This window comes from Adiantum capillus-veneris, chromosome 1 (assembly GCF_014529385.1).
Source record: "Adiantum capillus-veneris isolate H3 chromosome 1, ASM1452938v2, whole genome shotgun sequence".
Taxonomy (NCBI): Eukaryota; Viridiplantae; Streptophyta; class Polypodiopsida; order Polypodiales; family Pteridaceae; genus Adiantum; species Adiantum capillus-veneris.
Window position 1 is genome coordinate 133,780,633 of NC_140931.1, and position 22,584 is coordinate 133,803,216.

Sequence of the window (22,584 nt, forward strand, 5' to 3'; positions counted from 1 at the left end):
TGAGCACATGGATACAGCCGACACAAGAGTTAGGCACGAAGATGGCCTTCTACAGAGCATCTTCTCCAACTCACAGAGGACGGCTTTGTGACTAGGCCTACATACATGGACACACGCTTATCTCATAGGATAAGATGCACTATTGGACAGATACGCACATCCTCACATCAGCTCCAAATCGAGACTGGCCGATTCCTCTCTTTCTTTTGTTACTTTTGTTACTCTGACTTTGTATCAGATCCACCACATTGTGACTTTCTGGTCTCATAGGTCACTTTGGCCTTTTGAAGACGTTAATATAACATTTCATTTCATCTCTCTCTCTCTCTCTCTCTCTCTCTCTCTCTCTCTCTCTCTCTCTCTCTCTCTCTCTCTCTCTCTCTCACATAAGAGGTCTTGAGTTCAACTCACCTCATCGGATAGATCTTTAAGGTCTCTAGGGATAGTTTCCCACGACATTAAAATACTCTTCTTCTTCTTCTTCTTCTTCCTCTCTCACTCTCTCTCTCTCTCTCTCTATTCAGAGAGGGTTTTGGACCACTTTCTAGAGTCATGAGATACCAAGATCAAAGATGCCTGGGATTATACTTACTGGAGATTCACAGACACAAAGAGGACCTCTTGAAGAGGGGCACAATGCGAGAGATCCAGCGACACCGGCAGATTACAGATTTCTTTCAGTCACAGGCACAGGAGTTTGAGCAGCCCCCATAGCATAGCAGCACCAGAGGCATACTGCTTCATCAGGCAATAGAGTTGGGGCGGTCCCATCGCCCACGGATGAGGGGGCCCTCTCGACATCGATGCAGATTGCGACAGAGGATCCATACCATACTGGCGCGACATAGGAGCCGTCCCGACAGAGTGCTTACCTTGGAAGACATTGAACATCTATAGCCTTTTGGATACTCATGTATATGTATATAATGCCTCTGCTGCAGCTCACCCTTTGTATCCCCCTTGTATCAACTTTGACCCCACCCCTACCCACTATTTTCTTTTCAGTTCTTTGTACTTTTTGTACCCAGACCTGGTATTAGATTCACCACATGTAACCTTTTGGTCTCATAGGTGATTTTGTCCTTTTGAAGACGTTGATACTACGTTTCGTTTCATTTCATTTCTCTCTCTCTCTCTCTCTCTCTCTCTCTCTCTCTCTCTCTCTCTCTCTCTCTCTCTCTCTCTCTCTCTCTCTCTCTCTCTCTCTCTCCCCTTGCCCCTACTCCCTGCTCCCTCGTGCTCTACCCGCAACCCCCCAACCCAGCATTAACCTAACGTGTAGAGAGAGAAAAGGGGAGGAGAAAAGTAACGTAGAGAGAGAAAGAGGGGAAAAATTAGAAAGAGGGGGGGGGGGGGGGGGGGGGGGGGAGCGCGTAGAGAGAGAGAGAGGGGGACGTAGAGAGAGAGAGAGGGGGGGGGGGAAATCGCATAGAGAGAGAGAGAGAGAGAGAGAGAGAGAGAGAGAGAGAGAGAGAGAGAAACAGGGGGGAAATCACATAGAGAGAGAGAGAGAGAGAGAAACAAAACAAAGAGGAAAAAAAAGGGAGGTGAATAGCGTTGAGAGAGAAAGGATAGAGAGAGAGACTCTGCTGGCGTAGAGAGAGAGAGAGAGAGAGAGAGAGAGAGAAATTATAAAATAAAAAAACTCCCCCTCTCCCTCTCCCTCTCCCTCTCCCACTTCTGTATCCCTCTCCCTCTCCTGTTGCGGCCCGTCAATCATGAGAAAGCAGAACGGCAAGGATGGCCTGTTGGAGGATGCCATCCAAAAATGCAAAGAAGAATTGAGCGAGTCCATCAGCAAGATCAACCGCCACCTCCTAGGTACTATTAACGAACTCGACGCACGCATAGCAGCACAAGAAAGCACGATACATACACTCGAGGATCGCGTGAAGGCCCAAGATGAGGAAATCGCACTACTCAAGAAAGAGCTTGCAGAAGTGTGATCGCAGAATGTCCTCGAAGGAGGAGAGCTTCAACCCTTTCATTGAAGAACTTAACACGATTAAGGAGCAAGTACGGGCCATCAAGGAAGGTGGATAGCAACAAAAAGAAATGATGACCTCGTGGGTAGATGTCATCACAAAGACCCAACAAAAAGCAGAAAAGGCCGAAAAATGGATCGAGATTGTCAAGAAAGGAAAAGGCAAGGAAATAACCCCCACTCCCACGCCAACCATCATCAACTTGACACTAGAAGAGGAGCAAAGGAGACGTGTACGGGCCTTACACGTAAGGATATGTGGCCTCAGAGACCAAGATAATGTGGATAAAGAGGTGAAATAACTCATGACACTAGTGGGAGTCACCGTGTAGACGCATACAAGGGCTTGGAGAGTGGGCACTAAGAAAAGTGGGAGCAACGGAGAAACCTCGAAGGAAAGGGCACTCACTCTCCGCTTCCCCTCCATGGAAGCGAAGAAAGACTTCTTGAAGAAGAGACCGACTCAAAAGAAGACTGGCATCTTTCTTGGAGATGACATCACCCTCTCGCAGATTGCTCATATGCAAGAAGTAATGCCGGAAATAAGAGCAGCAAGGGAAAAGGGGAAGATTGCTTTTTACAGGGATGGAAAGGTGGTGATATTGGAGCGACGCCCCGCATGACGGTGCGAGACCTATGGGACCCCACTAAAGATGGCAACCTGGAATTGTAATGGGTCACTCCGTCTTGATGTAGGGGCCTTTGAGGATAGCTTCACAGGGAGAGACATCGTTTTCTACTATGAGACGCATCAAGCACGTGGACAATCCATGCCATAGGTGAGCGGATATAGATGGGGGAGAGCCTGCAGACAGGAGACCAGATTGGAGCATCAAGGACGGGGCTCAAGGGGAGTGGCAGTTCTATTCAGGGAGGAACTGCAGCCACTGATACATATAGCATGCAAGGATGAACAGGCTAGGTACATGTGGGTGAGGCTCAGGGCAGAGACGGGCAGATACCTCTACATTGCTATTTGTTACTTTCCTCCTAGTACGTCAGTATATGCATCACCAAGAGGACAATCCCCCTTTGCTATTTTAGATAATGACATAAGGGAGTTTTCCAAGGATGGTGACATTATCATACTAGGGGATTTCAATGCTAGGACTTCCCACCACCAGACAATATTTTATGATACTTCCGAAGAGATGCTTAGGCAGCTGGACGTCACAGAGATGGGTCTATCCAAACTATCACAAGATGAGGAATACACTGAATATGGCAGATACTTGATAGTTATGGGAACTACGCACAAATTGGCCATTGTGAATGGCCTACAAAGATTTTCAACAGCTGGAGGTTTTACTTGCTTTCCTCACCGACATGGTTCCAGCACAGTGGATTATGTTATGGCCCAGCCATATCTCATTCCATTCTTTCAAGATTTCATGGTGGGCACTAGGCTAGTTGGAGTAGGATTTGATCATGTTATCATGTCTTTCACCCTGACCTTTCATTTCAGCACAGCTCCATTAGGAGAGGTCCCCACACACACTCGGTATACTTCATGAGGGAGACAGATTCTGTGTATATGGATGAGATATACAGGCAGCTATGCACCAAGGAGCCGGGACGGCCTCTAGATGAACTCACTCAGATACTGACAGAGATGCTCCATGATGCAGCATCAGATGCATGCCCCCATAGCCAGCCCACACGGAGACGATCTGGGAGCATGCCCCAAAACAGTGGGTATGATGAGGAGTGCAGAGAAACGAGGATCAAATTACAGAGGGAAGTGCTCATGGGTATTACCACACATAGACAGTCACAGATTATCTTTCGCCGCCTAGTGCGACGAAAGAAAAGGGCCCATCTATCTCAGCTAGAGCGGGATCTGTCACAATGCGGGCACCACGTGCCAATAGCAAAGGACAGCTTGAACAAACTTTTAGCACTTCAATAACAACTGCACTGAAAGAGAGAGACGACATGCGACACGGAGTGGCGAAATTCCACCCCAGAGAGTATTGGCCCCAAACTTGGCGCCCCTTTCGGTATTTCTTTTATATTGCATCATCAAAGTACAAGTCGGTACCCAGACTCTGCACCTTCTCCAGGAAGCATGCCAGAGAATGAGCCCTAACCTCATATTTAAAGGCCCTTGGCCTAAAAAGCAATTACAGCGAAAAGCCTTCAAAACTCAAAAGCTCCTGGTTCAAAAGGCAATGACAAAAGCTGCCAGCTTTTCGTAAATCGCATTTGTGTCTGTACAGCAGGCCACGTGTCAGCCCGCCACGTCAACAAATCAGGGTTAGGGTTAGGGTTAGGGTTTTTGATTTTAGGGTTAGGGTTTTGGACAGAATTAGGGTTTTTTATTTTAGGGTTAGGGTTTCAGCAGAATAAGGGTTTCGAGCAGAATTAGGTTTTTGATTTTAGGGTTAGGGTTTCAACAAAATTAGGGTTTTGGGCAGAATTAGGTTTTCTGATTTTAGGGCTAGGGTTTCAGCAAAATTAGGGTTTCGACACGTCAGTAGTTTGTTACATCTCCCCTTCTTGAAAGAGAGTAATCGTCCGCGATTACAGCATATCTGCAAAACAACTCAAGTTAGCTCAAAAATTTCCGAGGGTCATTCCAAGGGACAATCAGTTTGCTCTTTTTATTAAGGAGTTAGCTTCTCCTTTCTGCTCTTTTGATCAAGGAGTTAGCTTCTCCTTTCGGCTATTTTGATCAAGGAGTTAGCTTCTCCTTTCGTCCAGATCGAAACTCTTGATATTCCGGCGTAGTAAAATTAGCCATCACACCTAGACCATACTGACCTTCCACGGGTGTCTTGATCCATACCTAGGCAATCTCATCCAATTAGGAATATTCAATGGTTGGCACATCACAATGCAACACAAATGCTTACATATGCATGTTACAAGACATAGAAACATAAAGCCACCGATGAACATTCCTCCCGCATAACCTAACAAGGTCCGGGCCGGGAGATATTCTACGACTCCCTCATCACTCCTCCCGCATAACCTAAAAAGGTCCGGGCCGGGAGATATAGAGGCCTTTTACAACCAAACGCCCCCCAGACCGCAGCCTGCGTTGTTTGGAGGTGTTGAGAGTAACCACTGCTCAGACTTCTTAATACTCCTCCCACATAATCATCCACGTCCGAGCCGGGAGTCACAACAACAATATTTTACAAGCATACAACCAAACGCTCCCCAGGCATCGGCCTGCGTCGTTCGGAGGTTTTCAAACATACAACGAAACGCTCCCCAGGCATCGGCTTGCGTCATTCCGAGGTTCAAACAATACCAAAATAGTATTTCTCACTTCTCCACCCGGGAGTAAAATCACCAACCAATGAAACCAGTATTAAAACCAGAGTCAAACATTTCAGATCGGCACCAAAACAGGTTCAAAACAGATACGAATCCATTTCAAACAAATTCCAAACAGGATCACCAAACAAGATCAAACAAAACTCAAAACTCAAAACTCAAACTGACTTTCCATCCTGAAACCTGCATAAAGAATTAGGGTTAGGTTCCTTCCATAAGGTCGTAGAGAACCACAGCAAGGTCCATCAGCTCTTGGACAAACATTGTTTCTTTGGCGGGGATGGTAGTCCCAAGATAGCCATCACACTGGACCTCCAAGGTCATCTGATCGTGAAGAGACACCTACTGGGAGATGCCGAGAAACTTCAAGTTATAATCTGCTAGGGTTTCCATGGCAAGCATTTCAGGATACCCCACTCTGCCAGAAGTTGCACTCCGAAGGAAGATGTCAAAAACCATATAACTTCGGACAAAATTTTTCTTGAAAGCTTGCCAAGTACTTGGAGTGTGCGGCTTGGTAGCTATAGACATCAACATCTACATGGTATTGTCTCTAAGAAAAATAGCAGCTCGAAACAACTATTGGATCCTTCTCTTGCAAGTGATCTTAATGGCTTATGCCCTGTAAGACATAAGCGGTGAAGACGGGAGCGCGCCCGATGCGCGATGTAGTAAGGGTGGGAGTGGCTAATAAGTCTAGGTTGGAGGGCGAAGATCCCTCAAATAATAAAATTCCAATAGCTCTGTCTGCTCTTTTGTAGGACCGGTATGCTTTCAAAAAAGCACACGCCTGATGCTCTGATACCACTGTCACAAGGCGGGCACCACGTGCCAATAGAAAAGAACAGACTGAACAAATTTTTAGCACTTCAATAACAATTGAACTGAAAGAAGGAGACAACACGCAACACGGAGTGGCGAAATTCCACCCCAGAGAGTATTGGCCCCAAACCTTGGCGTCCCTTTCGGTATTTCTTTATGTTGCATCATCAAAGTACAAGTCCGTACCCAGACTCTGCACCTTCTCCAAGAAGCATGCCAGAGAATGAGGCCTAACCTCATATTTAAAGGCCCTTGGCCTAAAAAGCAATTACAGTAAAAAGCTTTCAAAACTCAAAAGCTCCTGGTCCAAAAAGCAATGCCAAAAGCTGCCAGCTTTTCGTAAATCGTGCTGGTGTCTGTACAACAGGCCACAAGTCAGCCCGCCACGTCAGCAAATCAGGGTTAGGGTTAGGGTTTTTTATTTTAGGGTTAGGGTTTTTGGCAGAATTAGGGTTTTTGATTTTAGGGTTAGGGTTTCAACAGAATTAGGATTTCGGGCAGAATTAGGTTTCTAATTTTATGGTTAGGGTTTCAACAAAATTAGGGTTTCGGACAGAATTAGGGTTTCTGATTTTAGGGTTAGGGTTTCAACAGAATTAGGGTCTCGACATGTCAATAGTTTGTTACAGGATCTATATCAATTAGTTATAAGTCAGGACTCGGGCGAAGCATGGAGGCTATTCCACGAGCATTCACCACCACCAACGGTCACCTCCACTGAGACATGGGGGGAATATGCCACATCTCTCTACACAGCATCAGGGCAACCACCTCTGCCGGACCCACTAGACATGCATGATCATGATGGTCTGGTAGCACAGCACCTTATCCATGCCAAAGATATGCTTGCAGAGCTCTTGGCTATGATGTTTAATCGAGCCATGTATGAAGGCTTCTCAGAGACTTGGAGTTTGTCTACGATTGTGCCTATTTTCAAGTCGGGAGATCCCATGCTTCCCACGAATTATCGCACCATCATGGTTGGTCACACATAGCTAGGTTGTATGCATCCATTCTTGAGCAGGAGCTAAGTAGATGGGCAGAGCGAGGGCATAAGAGCACCAGGGCAAGCAAGTTTCAGGAGAGGTTTCTCTACTCTTGACCAGATTCTGACACTCACAGCTATTATTGAGGAGGGTAGACACCATGGCAAGAGGATCTATTGTAGCTTTGTGGATTTCCGCAAAGCTTTTGACATAGTGCTGAGAGCCAGACTTATACGCAGACTACAGGACATGGGTGTGCCTACAGAGCTGATATGGGGTATTCTCGCTCTATACAGGACAGTGATGGGGCGGGTACGCACCACTTAGGGAATGTCTCACATGGTCCACTCCACTATTGGAGTATGGCCAGGAGACTGTGGAGTACACAGATGCATATACTTATCTTGGGGTAGTCTTCGATGGACCGGTGATTTCACTAAGGAGAGCATCAGAGACTAGACTGATGAGAGTATATGCAGCTTTGGGCGGATTGGAGAAGATGTGTTTGTAGGTTCAGTTTCAGGAACCGCCTACAAAGCTTTGGCTTTTTGACACTCTAGTGACTCTAGCTATGCTCTATGGAGTTCAGGTATGGGGACCCTCAGTAGACCACCATGGGAGATCTTGCAACACACATGGATGGAGATGTATGGAGAGGCCTCTGGTCTCTATGATCGCTCGGATGATTCGGGCTAAGGCCTTAGTACCACATGAGATTATCCGAGCCGAGCTAGCCGCCGCCCCCCCCCCCCCCCCCCCCCCCCCGCATGGTGGAGGCATTGACGAGATCAGTATCCTTTATGCACGGTCTATGGGATCTCCCCAGGGACAGATACACTCGGCTTGCCCTAGAGTCATCTCGACAACTAGCTCTACAAGGCGATACAGCATGTTGGTATGGACAAATGACAACATGGTTTCAGTCACATGGTCTCAACATGGATAGATTACCTCCGCTTCAATACTCCCTTGGATGCACCCCCCTGTCTCTCACACAAACAGAAATCATCAGACTCATACGTCAAGATCTGATTCAGCTAAATACCAGGAGCACATGGATACAGCTGACACAGGAGTTGGGCACGAAGATGGCCTTCTACAGAGAGCATCTTCTCCAACTCACGGAGGACGACGTTGTGACTAGGCTTACATACATGGATACACACTTATCTCATGGGATAAGATGCGCTATTGGACAGATACGCACATCCTCACATCAGCTCCAGATCGAGACTGGCCGATTTCGAGGGGTGCCGGCAGGAGCCACGATATGTCACCTATGTAACTCAGAGCCAGAGATAGAGCTGCACTATACATGTCACTGCCCAGCATACTATGAGATACGCGGCCGCTTTCACTGCCTGTTCAGAGAAGGGTTCATACCTTTTTCTAGAGTCATGAGATACAAGGATCAGAGGTGTCTCGGATTGTTCCTGCTAGAGCTACGCAGACTTAGGGAGAGCTTGCTGAGGACATCAGGGGAAAGACAGTCTCAGAGACGAGTCACAGATTTCTTAACACTAGCCAGAGGAGAGCCAACGGAGCAGTCATTACAGCAGAGCTCAGAACCTACTCATACTAGAGGTACAATACTTGACCGAGCCACTGAGCTTGGCAGATCCAGACTTCCACGACCTCGGGGGGTCTCCCACTAGCGACGAAGGCTGCAACAGAAGATACAGATCACTCTAGCTTGACATGCAAGACGCCCAACCAGAGTACTGACCATGAAGGAGGTCGATGAGATCTGACAGCGACCGATGAAAGATTTCATTTGAACCCACAAACCCCCCCCCCCCCCCCCCCCCCCCCCCCCCTAATTTCCTTTCTCCTTAGTGTTTTAGTGTTAGTTCTTTGTAACTTTGTAATTTCCTTACTCAAGACATGGTATCAGATTCACGAATTGTAACTTTTTGGTCTCATAGGTCATTTTGGCCTTTTGAAGACGTTAATCTAACATTTCATTTCATCATCTCTCTCTCTCTCTCTCTCTCTCTCTCTCTCTCTCTCTCTCTCTCTCAAAATCACACACACACGCATACACACAGAATCTCTCTCTCTCTCTCTCTCTCTCTCTCTCTCTCTCTCTCTCTCTCTCTCTCTCTCTCTCTCTCTCTCTCTCTCTCTCTCTCTCTCTCTCTCTCTCTCTCTCTCTCTCTCTCTCTCTCTCTCAGACACTGTATTAGATACACCAAGATTGTATCAGTTTGGTCTCATAGGTCATTTTGGCTTTTGAACACATTTAAATAACATTTCATCTCATCTCTCTCTCTCTCTCTCTCTCTCTCTCTCTCTCTCTCTCTCTCTCTCTCTCTCTCTCTCTCTCTCTCTCTCTCTCTCTCTCTCTCCGTGCCAATGTATGCCCAACCATAATAGTATGGTAATTCCAAGGCTCTGTAGGATCACTTGCCTTGAAGATAGGCACAATAGTAGACAACCTCCAAGTCTGAGGTAACCCCTCACACATGGCACGATTGAACAACACTGCAAGACCCTCTACCAGCATAGCATGTATAAAGTGCTCTCCTACTAGACCATCATGATCATATGCCCTGCTGGTTCTCATCTTGTCAATGGCTCTCTTTACCATCTCAGTGGTAAAGAAGGTGTTGATAGGTGGGCATGGCTTTGTAGAATCTGGCAAGGGGTCCTGTCCAGGAACTGTAAATAACGATGTCGCATACTAGCCCCACACATCAGGAGAAGTAATCAATTGGGGGGGAGTGCTCGTGAAAGAATCGTCATGCCTCTCCAGAGTCTCTACTCAAGAACAATTGATACAAGTGTCGCTCCATCTGGGCCAAATAAGCTCGTTTCTTCCGGCGCACAAGGCGCCAAGAAGCAATCCGAGAGATGACTCCTAAAAGAAGATCTCTCTGGAGTCTTGAGCAACAGTTGAGTAATTGGGCAGAGGGTGAGGGTGTACGAGTAAAGGACCAAGCCGGTTTTAGGAGGGGTTTCTCCACTCTTGATCATATTCTGACACTCAGAGCCATCATTGAGGAGGGCAGGTCACATGGGAGACGGATTTATTGTAGCTTTATGGATTTCCGCAAAGCATTTGACATGGTACCAAGAGCTCAATTGATGTGCAGACTGCAAGAGATGGGGGTGCCCATAGTGTTGATTTGGGGGATTAAAGCTCTATACAGATTAGTGATGGGACATGTACGCACCCCGGAGGAGATCTCTGATTTAGTTCACTCCACCATTGGGGTGAAACAGGGTTGCCCATTGTCTCCTACTCTATTTGGTATGTATGTTGATGAGGTGTCTGATTACATTGACAAAGAGGGTGATAGAGGTGCCCAGCTGGCAGGGACGTGGATCCCATTGTTGTTATATGCTGATGATATTGTGTTGATCTTTGACTCACCACAGGGTATGCAGTGATAGTTGGATGCATTACACAGTTTTGCAGAGGATAGTGGATTGTCTGTAAAACTTGGTAAAACCAAGGTTATGGTGTTTAACACCACACCACAACGGATCAGGAGATCAGCACCGACTATCACATATGGTTAGGAGATTGTAGAGTATACACATGCATACACTTACCTGGGGGTTGTCTTCACTGGGCCGAGGTTTTCTTTGGGGAGTGCAGCAAAGACTAGACTGACTAGAGCTTATGCGGCCTTGGGAGGCTTGGAGAGAATGTGTTCACAGGTTCAATTCCAGGAACCTCGGACAAAGTTATGGCTCTTTGATACTTTAATAGCCTCAGCTATGTTGTATGCGGTGCAGATATGGGGACCTGCAGGCCAAGATGGTTGGAAACGTATGGAGAGGCCCTTGGTATCTATGATCTCTCGACTGATCAGAGCCAAGGCCTCTGTACCCCACGCTATCATTCGAGCAGAGCTAGCTGCCCCTCCTATGGAGATTGAGGCGCTTATCAGATCAGTCTCCTTTGTGCACAGCTAGAGACAGATATGCTAGATTGGCCCTTGAGTTTTCCAGACAATTAGCTCTTCAGGGGGACACTTCATGCTGGTATGCACAGATGACATCATGGTTTCAGATGCATGGCTTCACCATGGACAGGCTGCCCCCTTTCCAGTACTCTCTTCAAACACCCTCGATGTCTCTTACACAGGTGGAGATTACTAGACTCATTCGTCAGGACCTGATCAAGCTGGATACGAGGAGGACATAGATAGAGATGCCACAGGAGTTGGGCACGAAGATGGCTTTCTATGGAGAGCATCTTCTCCACCTCACAAGAGATGGGTTTGTGATTCGACCAAGCTACATGGATACACATATGTCTCAAGGTTTGCGGTGTGCCATTGATCAGATATGCACATCCGCACATCAGTCGGAGATTGAGACTGGTAGACTAAGAGGGATACCAGCAGACAGCAGGATATGCCGCTTATGCCAGGTAGAGCCAAAGACAGAGCTACATTACATATGTCATTGCACAATGTACTATGAGATTCGGGGCCGTTTCCACTGCTTATGCAGAGAGGGTTTCGGTCCTTTCTCTAGGGTCATGAATTATGAGGATCAGAGATGTCTTGGGCTATATCTACTTGAGTTACACATATATAGACACTTTATTGGGGAGAGCTAGAGAGAGACAGTCCCAGAGACGGATTACAGATTTCTTTTCACTAGATATGGGACAACCAGAGGAGCAGCCATCACTGCAAAGCTCGGCCCACACTCATTCGACCACTACTGGAACTCTCATCGACCGAGCACTGGAGCTACGGAAATCCAGACGGCCACAATTGAGGAGAGGGGCTACACAACATCGACGGTGACTACAGCAAAGGATTCGAGCCATACTCTCTCGACATCCAGAGTGCAGATGAGGATGGATTCTAGTAGTAGTAGTATTTTGTTTTAGTATTTTTGTACCCAGACATGGTATCAGATTCACAATTTTGTTACAGTTTTGTCTCATAGGTCATTTTGGCCTTTTGAAGACGTTAATATAACATTTCATTTCATTTCTCTCTCTCATTTAGGAGAGCAATAGAGACTAGATTGACGAGAGCTTATGCAGCCTTGGGAGGATTGGCAAAGATGTGTTTGCAAGTTCAGTTTCAAGATCCTCGAACAAAGCTGTGGCTTTTTGACACTCTAGTGGCTTCAGCTATGCTCTATGGGGTTCAGATTTGGGGGCCCTCAATGGACCACCAGGGCAGATCTGGTAGCATTGATGGATGGAGATGTATAAAGAGGCCTCTAGTCTCTATGATCTCTCAGATGATTCGGGCTAAGGCCTCAGTGCCACATGAGATTATTCGAGCTGAGCTAGCTTACCCCCTCTCGTAGTTGAGGCCCTTACTAGATCAGTTTCCTTCGTGCATAATTTATGGGACCTCCCCAGAGACAGATATGCTTGGCTAGCCCTTGAGTCATCCCGACAGCTAGCACTACAAGGGGACACAGCATGTTGGTATGGGCAGATGACATCATGGTTTCAATCACATGGCTTCAGCATGGATAGAGGGCCTCCAGTACTCCTTGGATGCACCTTGAGCCTTCCCTTTCTCTCACATGGACAAGGACCACTAGACTTCTACGTCAAGATTTGATTCAACTAGATACCAAAAGCACATGGATACAGCCGGTACAAGATTTGGGCACAAAGATGGCTTTCTATAGAGAGCATCTCCTCCAACTAATAGAGAATGGATATGTGATCAGACGGGCCTATATGGACACTCATTTATCCTATGGGATACGATGTGATATTAATCAGATGCACACATCATTGCATCAGCTAGAGATTGAGACTAGTAGATTTAGGAGAGTACCAGCAGAAGCTAGGATTTGCCAGTTGTGTCATATAGAGCCAAAGACAAAGTTACATCACATTTGTCATTGTCCGGTATACTATGAGATACGAGGCCGCTTTCGTTGTCTATTCAGAGAGGGCTTTCTATAGAGAGCATCTTCTCCTGTCACAAGACGGGCACCACGTGCCAATAGAAAAGAACAGACTGAACAAACTTCAATAACAACTGAATTGAGAGAGAGAGAGAGAGAGAGAGAGAGAGAGAGAGAGAGACGACACGCGACACGGAGCGGCGGAATTCCACCCCACAGAGTATTGGCCCCAAACCTCGGCACCCCTTTCGGTATTTCTTTATATTGCATCAAGAGAGTACAAGCCGCTACTCCAGACTCTGCACCTTCTCTAGGAAGCATGCCAGAGAATGAGTCCTAACGGTCTAACCTCATATTTAAAGGCCCTTGGCCTAAAAAGCAATTACAATGAAAAGCCTTCAAACTCAAAAGCATCTGGTTCAAAAAGCAGTGCCAAAAGTTTCCAGCGTAATTTATGGAAATCCATAGAGCTGCAACGTCATCAGCCAGCGCAAAACGCGGAAATCCGTACAGCCTGCCACGTCATCATGTCAGTGCAATTTTCGAAAACTGCCACGTCATCAGTTGCGGGTCCTACTTTATTTTAATCTTTATGTCACTTGGGGCCCCATCGGACAGGGTCCCATAAGTTGGTAGGACTTCTTCTGTTACTTGCTCTTCTTAGGGTTTAGGCCCCTCGCTCGGCATCTGTAAGTTGGCTCCATTCTTTAGGCTTTGACACGTCAGCAGTTTGTTACATCTCCCCTTCTTGAAAGAGAGTAATCGTCCGCGATTACAGCATATCTGCAAAACAACTCAAGTTAGCTCAAAAAAAAGTTCCGAGGGACATTCCGAGGGACAATCAGTTTGCTCTTTTTGTTAGGAGTTAGCTTCTCCTTTCGGCTCTTTTGATCAAGGAGTTAGCTTCTCCTTTCGTCCAGATCGGAACTCTTGATATTCCGGCGTAGTAAAATTAGCCATCACACCCAAACCGTACCAATCTTCCACGGGTGTCTTGATGCACTAAAATTACATACCCAGGCAATCTCATCCAATTAGGAATATTCAGAGGTTGGCACATCACAATGCAAAACAAACGCTCACATATGCATGTTATAAGACATAGCAACATAAAGTCGCCGATGAACACTCCTCCCGCATAACCTAACAAGGTCCGGGCCGGGAGATATTCAACGACTCCCTCATCACTCCTCCCGCATAACCTAAAAAGGTCCGGGCCGGGAGATATAGAGTCATTTTACAACCAAACGCCCCCCAGACCGCAGCCTGCGTCGTTTGGAGGTGCTGAGAGTAACCACTGCTCAGACTTCTTAATACTCCTCCCGCATAACCATCCAGGTCCGGGCCGGGAGTCACAACAACAATTATTTTACAAGCATACAACCAAACGCTCCCCAGACATCCCGTCTGCGTCGTTCGGAAGTTCAAACAATAGCAAAACAACATTTCTCACTACTCCACCCGGGAATAAAATCACCAATCATTGAAACCAGTATTAAAACCAGAGTCAAACATTTCAAATCGGCACCAAGACAAGTTCAAAACAGATACCATCCATTTCAAACAATGCTTTTTAGCTATAAAGGGAAAAAAAAAAACAAGTAAAGAGTTCATTCGAGGTTGTGTTCGGACAACCGAACTTTGAGGATGATTGACTTGTCCTTCTGCATCACGGTGATGGTTCGGTTCCGAACCTGGAGAGTCGCATCATTCTTGTCGTGCCAAGGCATGCCCAAGAGAAAGTCGCAATTGCCCAACTTCATGATGTGGAAATCAGCTTTTCCATGATAATTTTGAATAGTCACTGGAAGAGCACCAATGAGCGGTACCACTTTCTGAGTTTGCCCTGTGGCTAGCTCAGCTTCAATTTCTCCACCCTCTGCATCATAATCAAAGTGCATCTGCTTTAAGAATTCTGGATGAATGAAGTTCTCTGTAGCTCCGGGTCAAAGAAAATAAGGGCTTTGAAGCCATTGACTTTGCCATATGCTCGACACAATTCATTTGTACTCTCAAGGTGTATGCCATAAATATCAGGAACTAGTCCAATAGCGGGTCTAGCTCTCTTAGCAGGAGGTGGCGTTGGGTTTCTGTCGACCGTTGGTGCGGGCGTCGGCTCCTCTGGTCTATCAGTGCATTCGGGACAATTAGAATGATTATGCCCTGTTTGAAAGCATCCAAAGCATCGGCCTTCTTGTAGTAAGGTGTCTCGTTGTTGAGGCGTCAAACGAGGCCTTTGTGGTTGACTTTCACGAGACTCTCGAGAATTTGTTCTTTGTTGGCGAGAGTTGTGGTTCGTGACCGGAGATTCTTCTGTGGTAAACTCTAGCTTTTTTTCATCAGTTTGTAGCTGACCGGGGCATGGTCCATAAGTTCTTGCATGGTAGAGACTTGCTTGGATAGACAATATTCTTGCAATGGTGATGGTAGTCCAATGGTGTATCGCTCGCATTGGGCCTCCAAGGGAACATATCTAAAGGACACCCGAAGGTACACGTTGAGAAACCTTTGGTTATATTCGTCCATGGTTTCGGCGGCAAGCATTTTCAAGTTGCCCCACTCTGCCAATATCCGGACTTCAAACATAGAAGTCACGTAACTACGTGCAAAAACTGTCTTGAAAGCTTGCCAGGTCCTTGGAGCATGCGGTTGTGTCGCGATTGAACTCCACCATTGCATAGCATTATCTTTAAGAGATCCTGCTGCTCGAGAAATCTTGGATTCTTCTGTATAGTTCCCCAAAGCATAGATGTTGTCAAATTGCTGTAGGAACTGCAATGCTTTCTTGAGATCTATCACTTCGGAAAAAGTGAAAAATTTGACTGTCGTGCCGCCATCTTTGAAATCTTTGGGTTGGTTAGCCGCATATCCCGGGTATGGATAATAAGGGTATCCATATGGGCTCCAACCATTGTAGCCTGGTGGCGGTGGTGGTGGAGGTGGGGCAATGGCGGTGGCAAAGGCGGTTGCACTGGACTAGGGTCATATGGCTGCACCATATTCCTGAAGACTCCCCCGATCGGAACAGACGGCTGAGAAGGTTGTTGGTTGAAGGCTCTCGTACTTTCTGGTGCCGGAGGAGGAGGTACTACCTGGGGCATCAGAGGGGGCAACATGTAGTTCAAAAATTGTTGAAAACTTTGCAGCATCGGAAGATTCTGCTGAGGATGCCGTGAAAGAATGTCGTGAAGCTCGTTGAGCAGAAACTGCAAATATTCAATCCATGAATTCCAAGTCTTGGGTTCTTTACGGCTTATGCTTTGTAAGACATAGCGATAAAGACGGGAGCGCACCCGATGCGCAATGAAGTAAGGGTGGGAGTGGCTCCTAAGTCTGGGTTGGAGGGCGAAGATACCTCAAATAAAATTCCAATAGCTCTGTCTGCTCTTTTGTAGGACCGGTATGCTTTCAGAAAAGCACATGCCTGATGCTCTAATATCACTGTCACAAGACGGGCACCACGTGCCAATAGAAAAGAACAGACTGAACAAACTTCAATAACAACTGAATTGAGAGAGAGAGAGAGAGAGAGAGACGACATGCGACACGGAGTGGCGGTATTCCACCCTAGAGAGTATTGGCCCCAAACCTTGGCGCCCCTTTCGGTATTTCTTTATATTGCATCAAGAGAGTACAAGCCGGTACTCCAGACTCTGCACCTTCTCCAGGAAGCATGCCAGAGAATGAGCCCTAACCTCATATTTAAAGGCCCTTGGCCTAAAAAGCAATTACAGTGAAAAGCCTTCAAACTCAAAAGCACCTGGTCCAAAAAGCAATGCCAAAAGATGCCAACGTAGTTTATATAAATCCGTACAGCTACCACATCATCAGCCAGCACAAAACGCGGAAATCCGTACAACCTGCCACATCATCATGTCAACGTAATTTTCAGAAACTGCCACGTCATCAGCTGCGGGTCCTGCTTTATTTTAATCTTTATGTCACTTGGGGCCCCATCGGACGGGGTCCCCATAAGTTGGTAGGACTTCTTCTGTTACTTGCTCTTCTTAGGGTTTAGGCCCCTCAGCCGGCATCTGTAAGTTGGCTCCATTCTTTAGGCTTTGACACGTCAGCAGTTTGTTACATCTCCAACTCACGACAGACGGATTTGTCACACGGCCCAGCTACATGGACACACATCTATCTCATGGGTTACGATGTGCCATAGGCCAGATACGCACATCTTCACACCAACTTGGGATTAAGACAGGTAGATTCAGAGGCATACCAGCAGCCAGGAGGATATGTCAGTTATGCCATGCAGAGCCAGAGACATAGTTTCACTTCATATGTCACAGCACAGTCTACTATGAGATTTGGGGATGCTTTCACTGTTTATTGAGAGATGGTTTTGACTCGTTAGATAGAGTCAAGAGATGTCTCGGATTATTTCTACTTGAGATACAGAGACATAGAGACTCTATTGAAATGGCATAGACAGAGACAGTCCCAAAGACGCATCTCAGATTTCTTCAGTCCGAGTACCACAGAGGCAGAGGGGCCACCACCACCACAAAGCTCAGTTCCCACCCATACACACACCAATGGTACTCTCATTGATCGATCCATAGAGTTGGGGAGATCGAGACGCCCAGGAATGAGGAGGGGAGCCACGCAGCACCGACGGAGATTGCGGTAGAGGATCCACAGGATTCTAGCACGACACCCAGAGTGTCGATAGGGATAGACTTCATGCTACTGCTATATTGTATCATGGTGACACTTATCCCCACTTTGTACCTTTGTGGCATTATACCATTGCTCAGCTTACCAGCCACCCATAGGAATCGATAGCACTCCTATCTCAGTTTTTAATTTTCTTTGTTTGTACCTAGACTTGGTACTAGACTCACCATTGTAATTAATCTGGTCTCATAGGTCAATTTGGCCTTTTGTAGACGTTAATATATCATTTCATTTCATTTCTCCCCACATTGTAACGCTCCAAGGTGGTACCAAACGTACTGTACGTGGTGTATATGTACGTATTGTATGTTGTTCCATACAGGAAAAAAATTTATGTACGTCAAAATACGTACTCTTGTAAAAAACCGCAAAGTACTAAATTTTCTAGGACATTTCCAATAAAAAACAAGAGAGAAGCCAACAACTTATAGAGACATTCAAAGCCATGTTTTACAAGACAACCACATACTGTGTAACTATTGCAAGAGACTTGGATTTTCATTTTAAATCAGCACCGCACAGGCTTCCCACCCAAAAAAAAAAACGGTGTACGGATCGTTTCGTGCGGTACGGATCCGTACAGGACATCCGTATGGTACGGAACCGATCCGTACGTACATTTTGATCCAACCTTGTAACGCTCTGGTCTCATAGGTCATTTTGGCCTTTTGAAGACGTTAATATAACATTTCATTTCTCTCTCTTTGTGTGTGTGATCAGACCTGCCTATATGGACACTCATTTATCCTATGGGATACGATGTGCTATTGGTCAGATGCGCACATCATCGCATCAGCTAGAGATTGAGACTGGCACATTTAGGAGAGTACCAGTAGAAGCCAGGATATGCCAGTTGTCATAAAGAGCTAGAGACAGAGTTACATCACATTTGTCATTGTCCCGTATACTATGAGATATGGAGCCGCTTTCACTGTCTATTCAGAGGGGGCTTTAGTCCGTTGGCTAGAGTCATGAGATATCAGGATCGGAGATGCCTCAGGTTGTTTTTGCTACAGTTGCGCAGACACAGGGAGAGTCTCTTGAGGAGACCAGGCAATAGGAGACATTCATAGAGGGAGATCGCTGACTTCTTTAGAGCAGGGACTCAGCAACCAGATGAGCATGCTTCACAATGGATTTCAAAGCCCACTTCTACCAGAGGTATATTAGTGGACAGAGCCACTAAGCTCAAGAGAGCTAGACGCCTACGTCTACGGGGGCGACCACGACATCGACGGAGGCTCCATCAGAGAATCTGGAATAATTTAGCACGACATGGGAGACGGCCAATACGACTACTTACAAAGGCGGACATTGATGAAGCTCGTCAACGACCAATGCAATACTTTCTCAGACAACGCCCAACGCCGGGCATCCTCGGGCATGGATGATGATGATTATGATGATTTCAGTCTGACGATTTTAGTCTTTTAGTTTAGGCTTTTACTTTCCTTCATTTTATTTTTGTACCCAGACATTGGATAGATCCACAAGGATTGTATCAATTTGGTCTCATAGGTCATTTTGGCTTGTTGAAGACGTTTAATATAACATTTCATTTCATCCTCTCTATCTATCTATCTATCTATGTGGAAGCATCTTCTATTGATAAGTACCTTGAGGGCACATACCCCAAGATAAAAGATACAAAATACATCAAAAGAATGATCCAACAAAATCACATAAAAATTAGTAAAACAAGGTTACTCGTTGTTTTTCAACTTTTCAGATCTCCTAACATAATCAAATCTGTCAGGTCTTTTCATACTAGGTCAGGAAAACAGCAAGAGGAGTATCATCTCTATCAAAACTATCAAACGGGCAGGTGACAAGTAACATGCCACCAAGCTCCATAGGAGAAGGAGGGGGTAGAACATCCAAAAAAGAGTGTGAGTGAGTAGGAGACGGGAATCCCATGAGTGAATCCCTGCACCTATAAACTATAGTAACCAGAGGCAACTCTGACTGTCTCTACCGCCGATGTCTCCTTTTTTTTGCTCTCGTCTTCTAGATCTCTCTACCTCTGATTTAACTCTGCTAAAAGTGTCGACTCCCTTGGAGCCTCATGCACCTCTATCAGCAGCTCTCAATGCTCACGCACTATGTGATTATCCTCGACTGCAGGCAGCTGCCATATGGCCAAGTCTCCACAAGAAAAGCAACGTCCAGGAAGCCTAGACTCTAGCAAAAAAGACTCTGCCATATATCTCCCCCATGAATAGTAGAGGAAGAGTGGAGGGTAACTCTGATAGTGAGGGACCTCCATCTGATGGAGTTTGACCCTCACCAAGTAAGCCACCCAAGCTCCTCCCAACGTTTAAAATGTATCGCCAAATCTCGAAGGAGACCTAGTAATCTGACTGCCATAGCGAGACCCAGATAGGTCCATGGTATGTCTCCATCCGTAGAAGTAGCAGAAAGCACTGCTCCAATCCAAAGGGCTCTGTGCAAGACAGCCAGGACAATGAAGAAACGCTGCTCCTTCACAGTACTTCCATAAAGTCAAAAGTAGCTTCTCATCTGATTTTGATATACTCAAACAACAGCAGTTTTTTTTTTCCCTGGATGGGCAAATAAAGAACTTAATTGTCGGGCTTAAACTGAACATCTAGAAACAAAATCTTAGCCAGCTACAAGTACATACCCACTCTAGATGAGCACAAAACATCCACATTGAAAACAGATGGCAACAGTAGTCGAGCAAGGTAAAAGAGGGCATACTGATGGGAGAGACACATTGCTAGGAGGTGGTGGAAGGGGGAGAGGCTCCAATGCCGAGAATCTACTGCTGGGTGTATTAATGGAGTGGAGAAGGGCATGGCAGCGAGGCAAGGGGCGGTAGCAGAGCCGAGTAGAGGAGCCGAAATGAAGAGGGGAGCCGAGTGACAGAGGCGAACGCGTCCTTGGCACAAGGCTGGCTCCTGAGATGTGAATGTTGACGCCCTGTATTGCTACTTTCGTTGCCTCTGACATGACGACCTGTAGCTCTCCCTTCAAACCATGTATCAATCAAGGAACCTCCTCCTCTTGCTGTTGCTAGCCTCGACCACCCGCAGCAGGATTGCCGATGCTCTAATTCGAATGAGCCTCTACGACACTTGTAAGCCACAGGCCTACTTACGCGGCGACTTGGGTTCCACCCTTGGCTGCGTCTCACACTTCTAAGTAAGAACTGGGTCACGCTGAGAGTAATGGGGCTAGTGGCTTCAACGCCTTTACAAGGACTCACCCCCTCTCAGTACAAGCAACCGCCTCCTCCGTTGCATTAGTTGCACAAGGCATCCCCTGAATTTGCCCACATCCACCCTTCTCGTCATCTTCCGCATGCATTCAGAAAACATAGCCAACCATCACCATCAGAAAATGAGAGGGCAGAGCTCCTCTTTCTTTTATGTGTGTGTGTGGCTCTTTTTATACACAAAGGAACATTACAGTTTAGATAGCTGACTTTAGAAAAAGGACAATGACTAGTACAAAAACAACTCATTCTTTGATTCATTTTTGTACATCATAGTGAGAATGAGGTATCATTCTAGTGCTTTGTATATAAGATAGCCAAGAACAACTTATTTTAAAGTGAAAGAGGCCAGGTTTGAAAAGATCCTAAGTAAAGATAGATTCCTCATTTGCATCCATATACAATAGATTCATTAGTTTTGAATATATAATGCAGTTGTCGACGAACCTGTCAGTTGTTATCCATATCCTACTTAAAACCTTTTTAACTTAAACCTATCATCCATATAGTGTTAAATATCAGTAAGTATCCACTCTCAGAATAGTAAGCCACAGATGAAAGTGATATGTGTGTGTGTGTGTGTGTGTGTGTGTGTGTGTGTGTGTGTGTGTGTGTGTGTGTGTGTGTGTGTGAGAGAGAGAGAGAGAGAGAGACTGTGAAGAGCGTGCAGCAACAAGACTGTAGAGCAAGTCCAAAAAAAGCGAAAGCATCATTCAATGTTCCATATTTGTCCATTTTCATTTTTCCATAAGGAAAATCATGATGACCTCATGCACATAGTCTTACGAAGCGCTAAATTGTAATGTCTAAACAATGGATGGATACCATTGAAAAAGACCCATGAGACCAAAAGCTCTTGTACAATACATTGAATTGCACTCTTCCTGCTTTCTCCCGTGGAAAGAGTGACCGCACTCCTAGATAGAAAAAGAATGGGACCAAAAGCTCTTGTACAATACATTGAATTGCACTCTTCCCGCTTTCTTTCGTGGAAAGAGTGACCGTACTCTTTCCATGGGAGTGACCGCACTCATAGAGAGAGAGAGAGAGAGAGAGAGAGAGAGAGAGAGAGAGAGAGAGAGTGACCGCACTCCTAGAGAGAGAGAGAGAGAGAGAGAGAGAGAGAGAGAGAGAGATTATCTTCCTTGAAGTTCAAATATGACCTATGAGACCAAAAGAAACATATCGCATGGGACGTATGGAGTTTGTAGGGAGAGCTCATGGCTGAAAATGTAGGGAAAGCAAACTCTAATGTGATCAAAAGTTGAGCTCTCAAGTAGGGTGTGATAATCAAACTTGTAAACTTTTGGGGGAATAAAGTGCATACTCAATTAGACTCCTCCTCAGTTTCCCCAACACCCGATCTCACATCATAGAAAATGAGAGTTGAGAGGGATCGAGGCAAAAATGCACATCACACTCAAAGGGTGGGGTGTGGTTTCCTCTTTCGGAGAAAAAGATGGTTTTGTAGTTGGGGGCAGCATATGTGCCGAAATGTACGAAGCATGAACCGCGGATTTCTCCCAAGTAGTCATACATTGGCACAATAAAAATGCCTCATTCACCTTATAGTCTATCTAAGCATCATGAAGCAAGTGTAATGCACCCCATCATCCAAACCAAATCTTGATGTCTCTTGCATCAATCCTAAACTTAAATCTTTTGCTTTTTTGGGTCTTCCCATGCAATTCTTGAAAGTTGATTTGAAGGATTTTCATCTTAATCATGTACTCCACAAC

General features: G+C 46.0%; 1 protein-coding gene across 2 annotated transcripts in view; it reads right to left on the reverse strand.

Moving 5' to 3' along the window:
- LOC147465601 (ABC transporter B family member 23, mitochondrial-like) overlaps window positions 1-20,717 on the reverse strand; it is a 112,159-nt gene extending 91,442 nt beyond the window's left edge. The window contains exon 1 of one of the 2 annotated variants that reach the window (XR_015189308.1): window positions 20,329-20,717. Coding sequence is in view for 1 of the 2 variants with exons in the window: in XM_086520811.1 (XP_086376937.1) it covers window positions 20,329-20,580 (252 nt within the window). In the remaining variant the exon portion in view is untranslated. The remainder of the gene's footprint in view (window positions 1-20,328) is intronic. The other variant, XM_086520811.1, reaches the window with a different exon arrangement.
- Window positions 20,718-22,584: the final 1,867 nt, after the last annotated feature.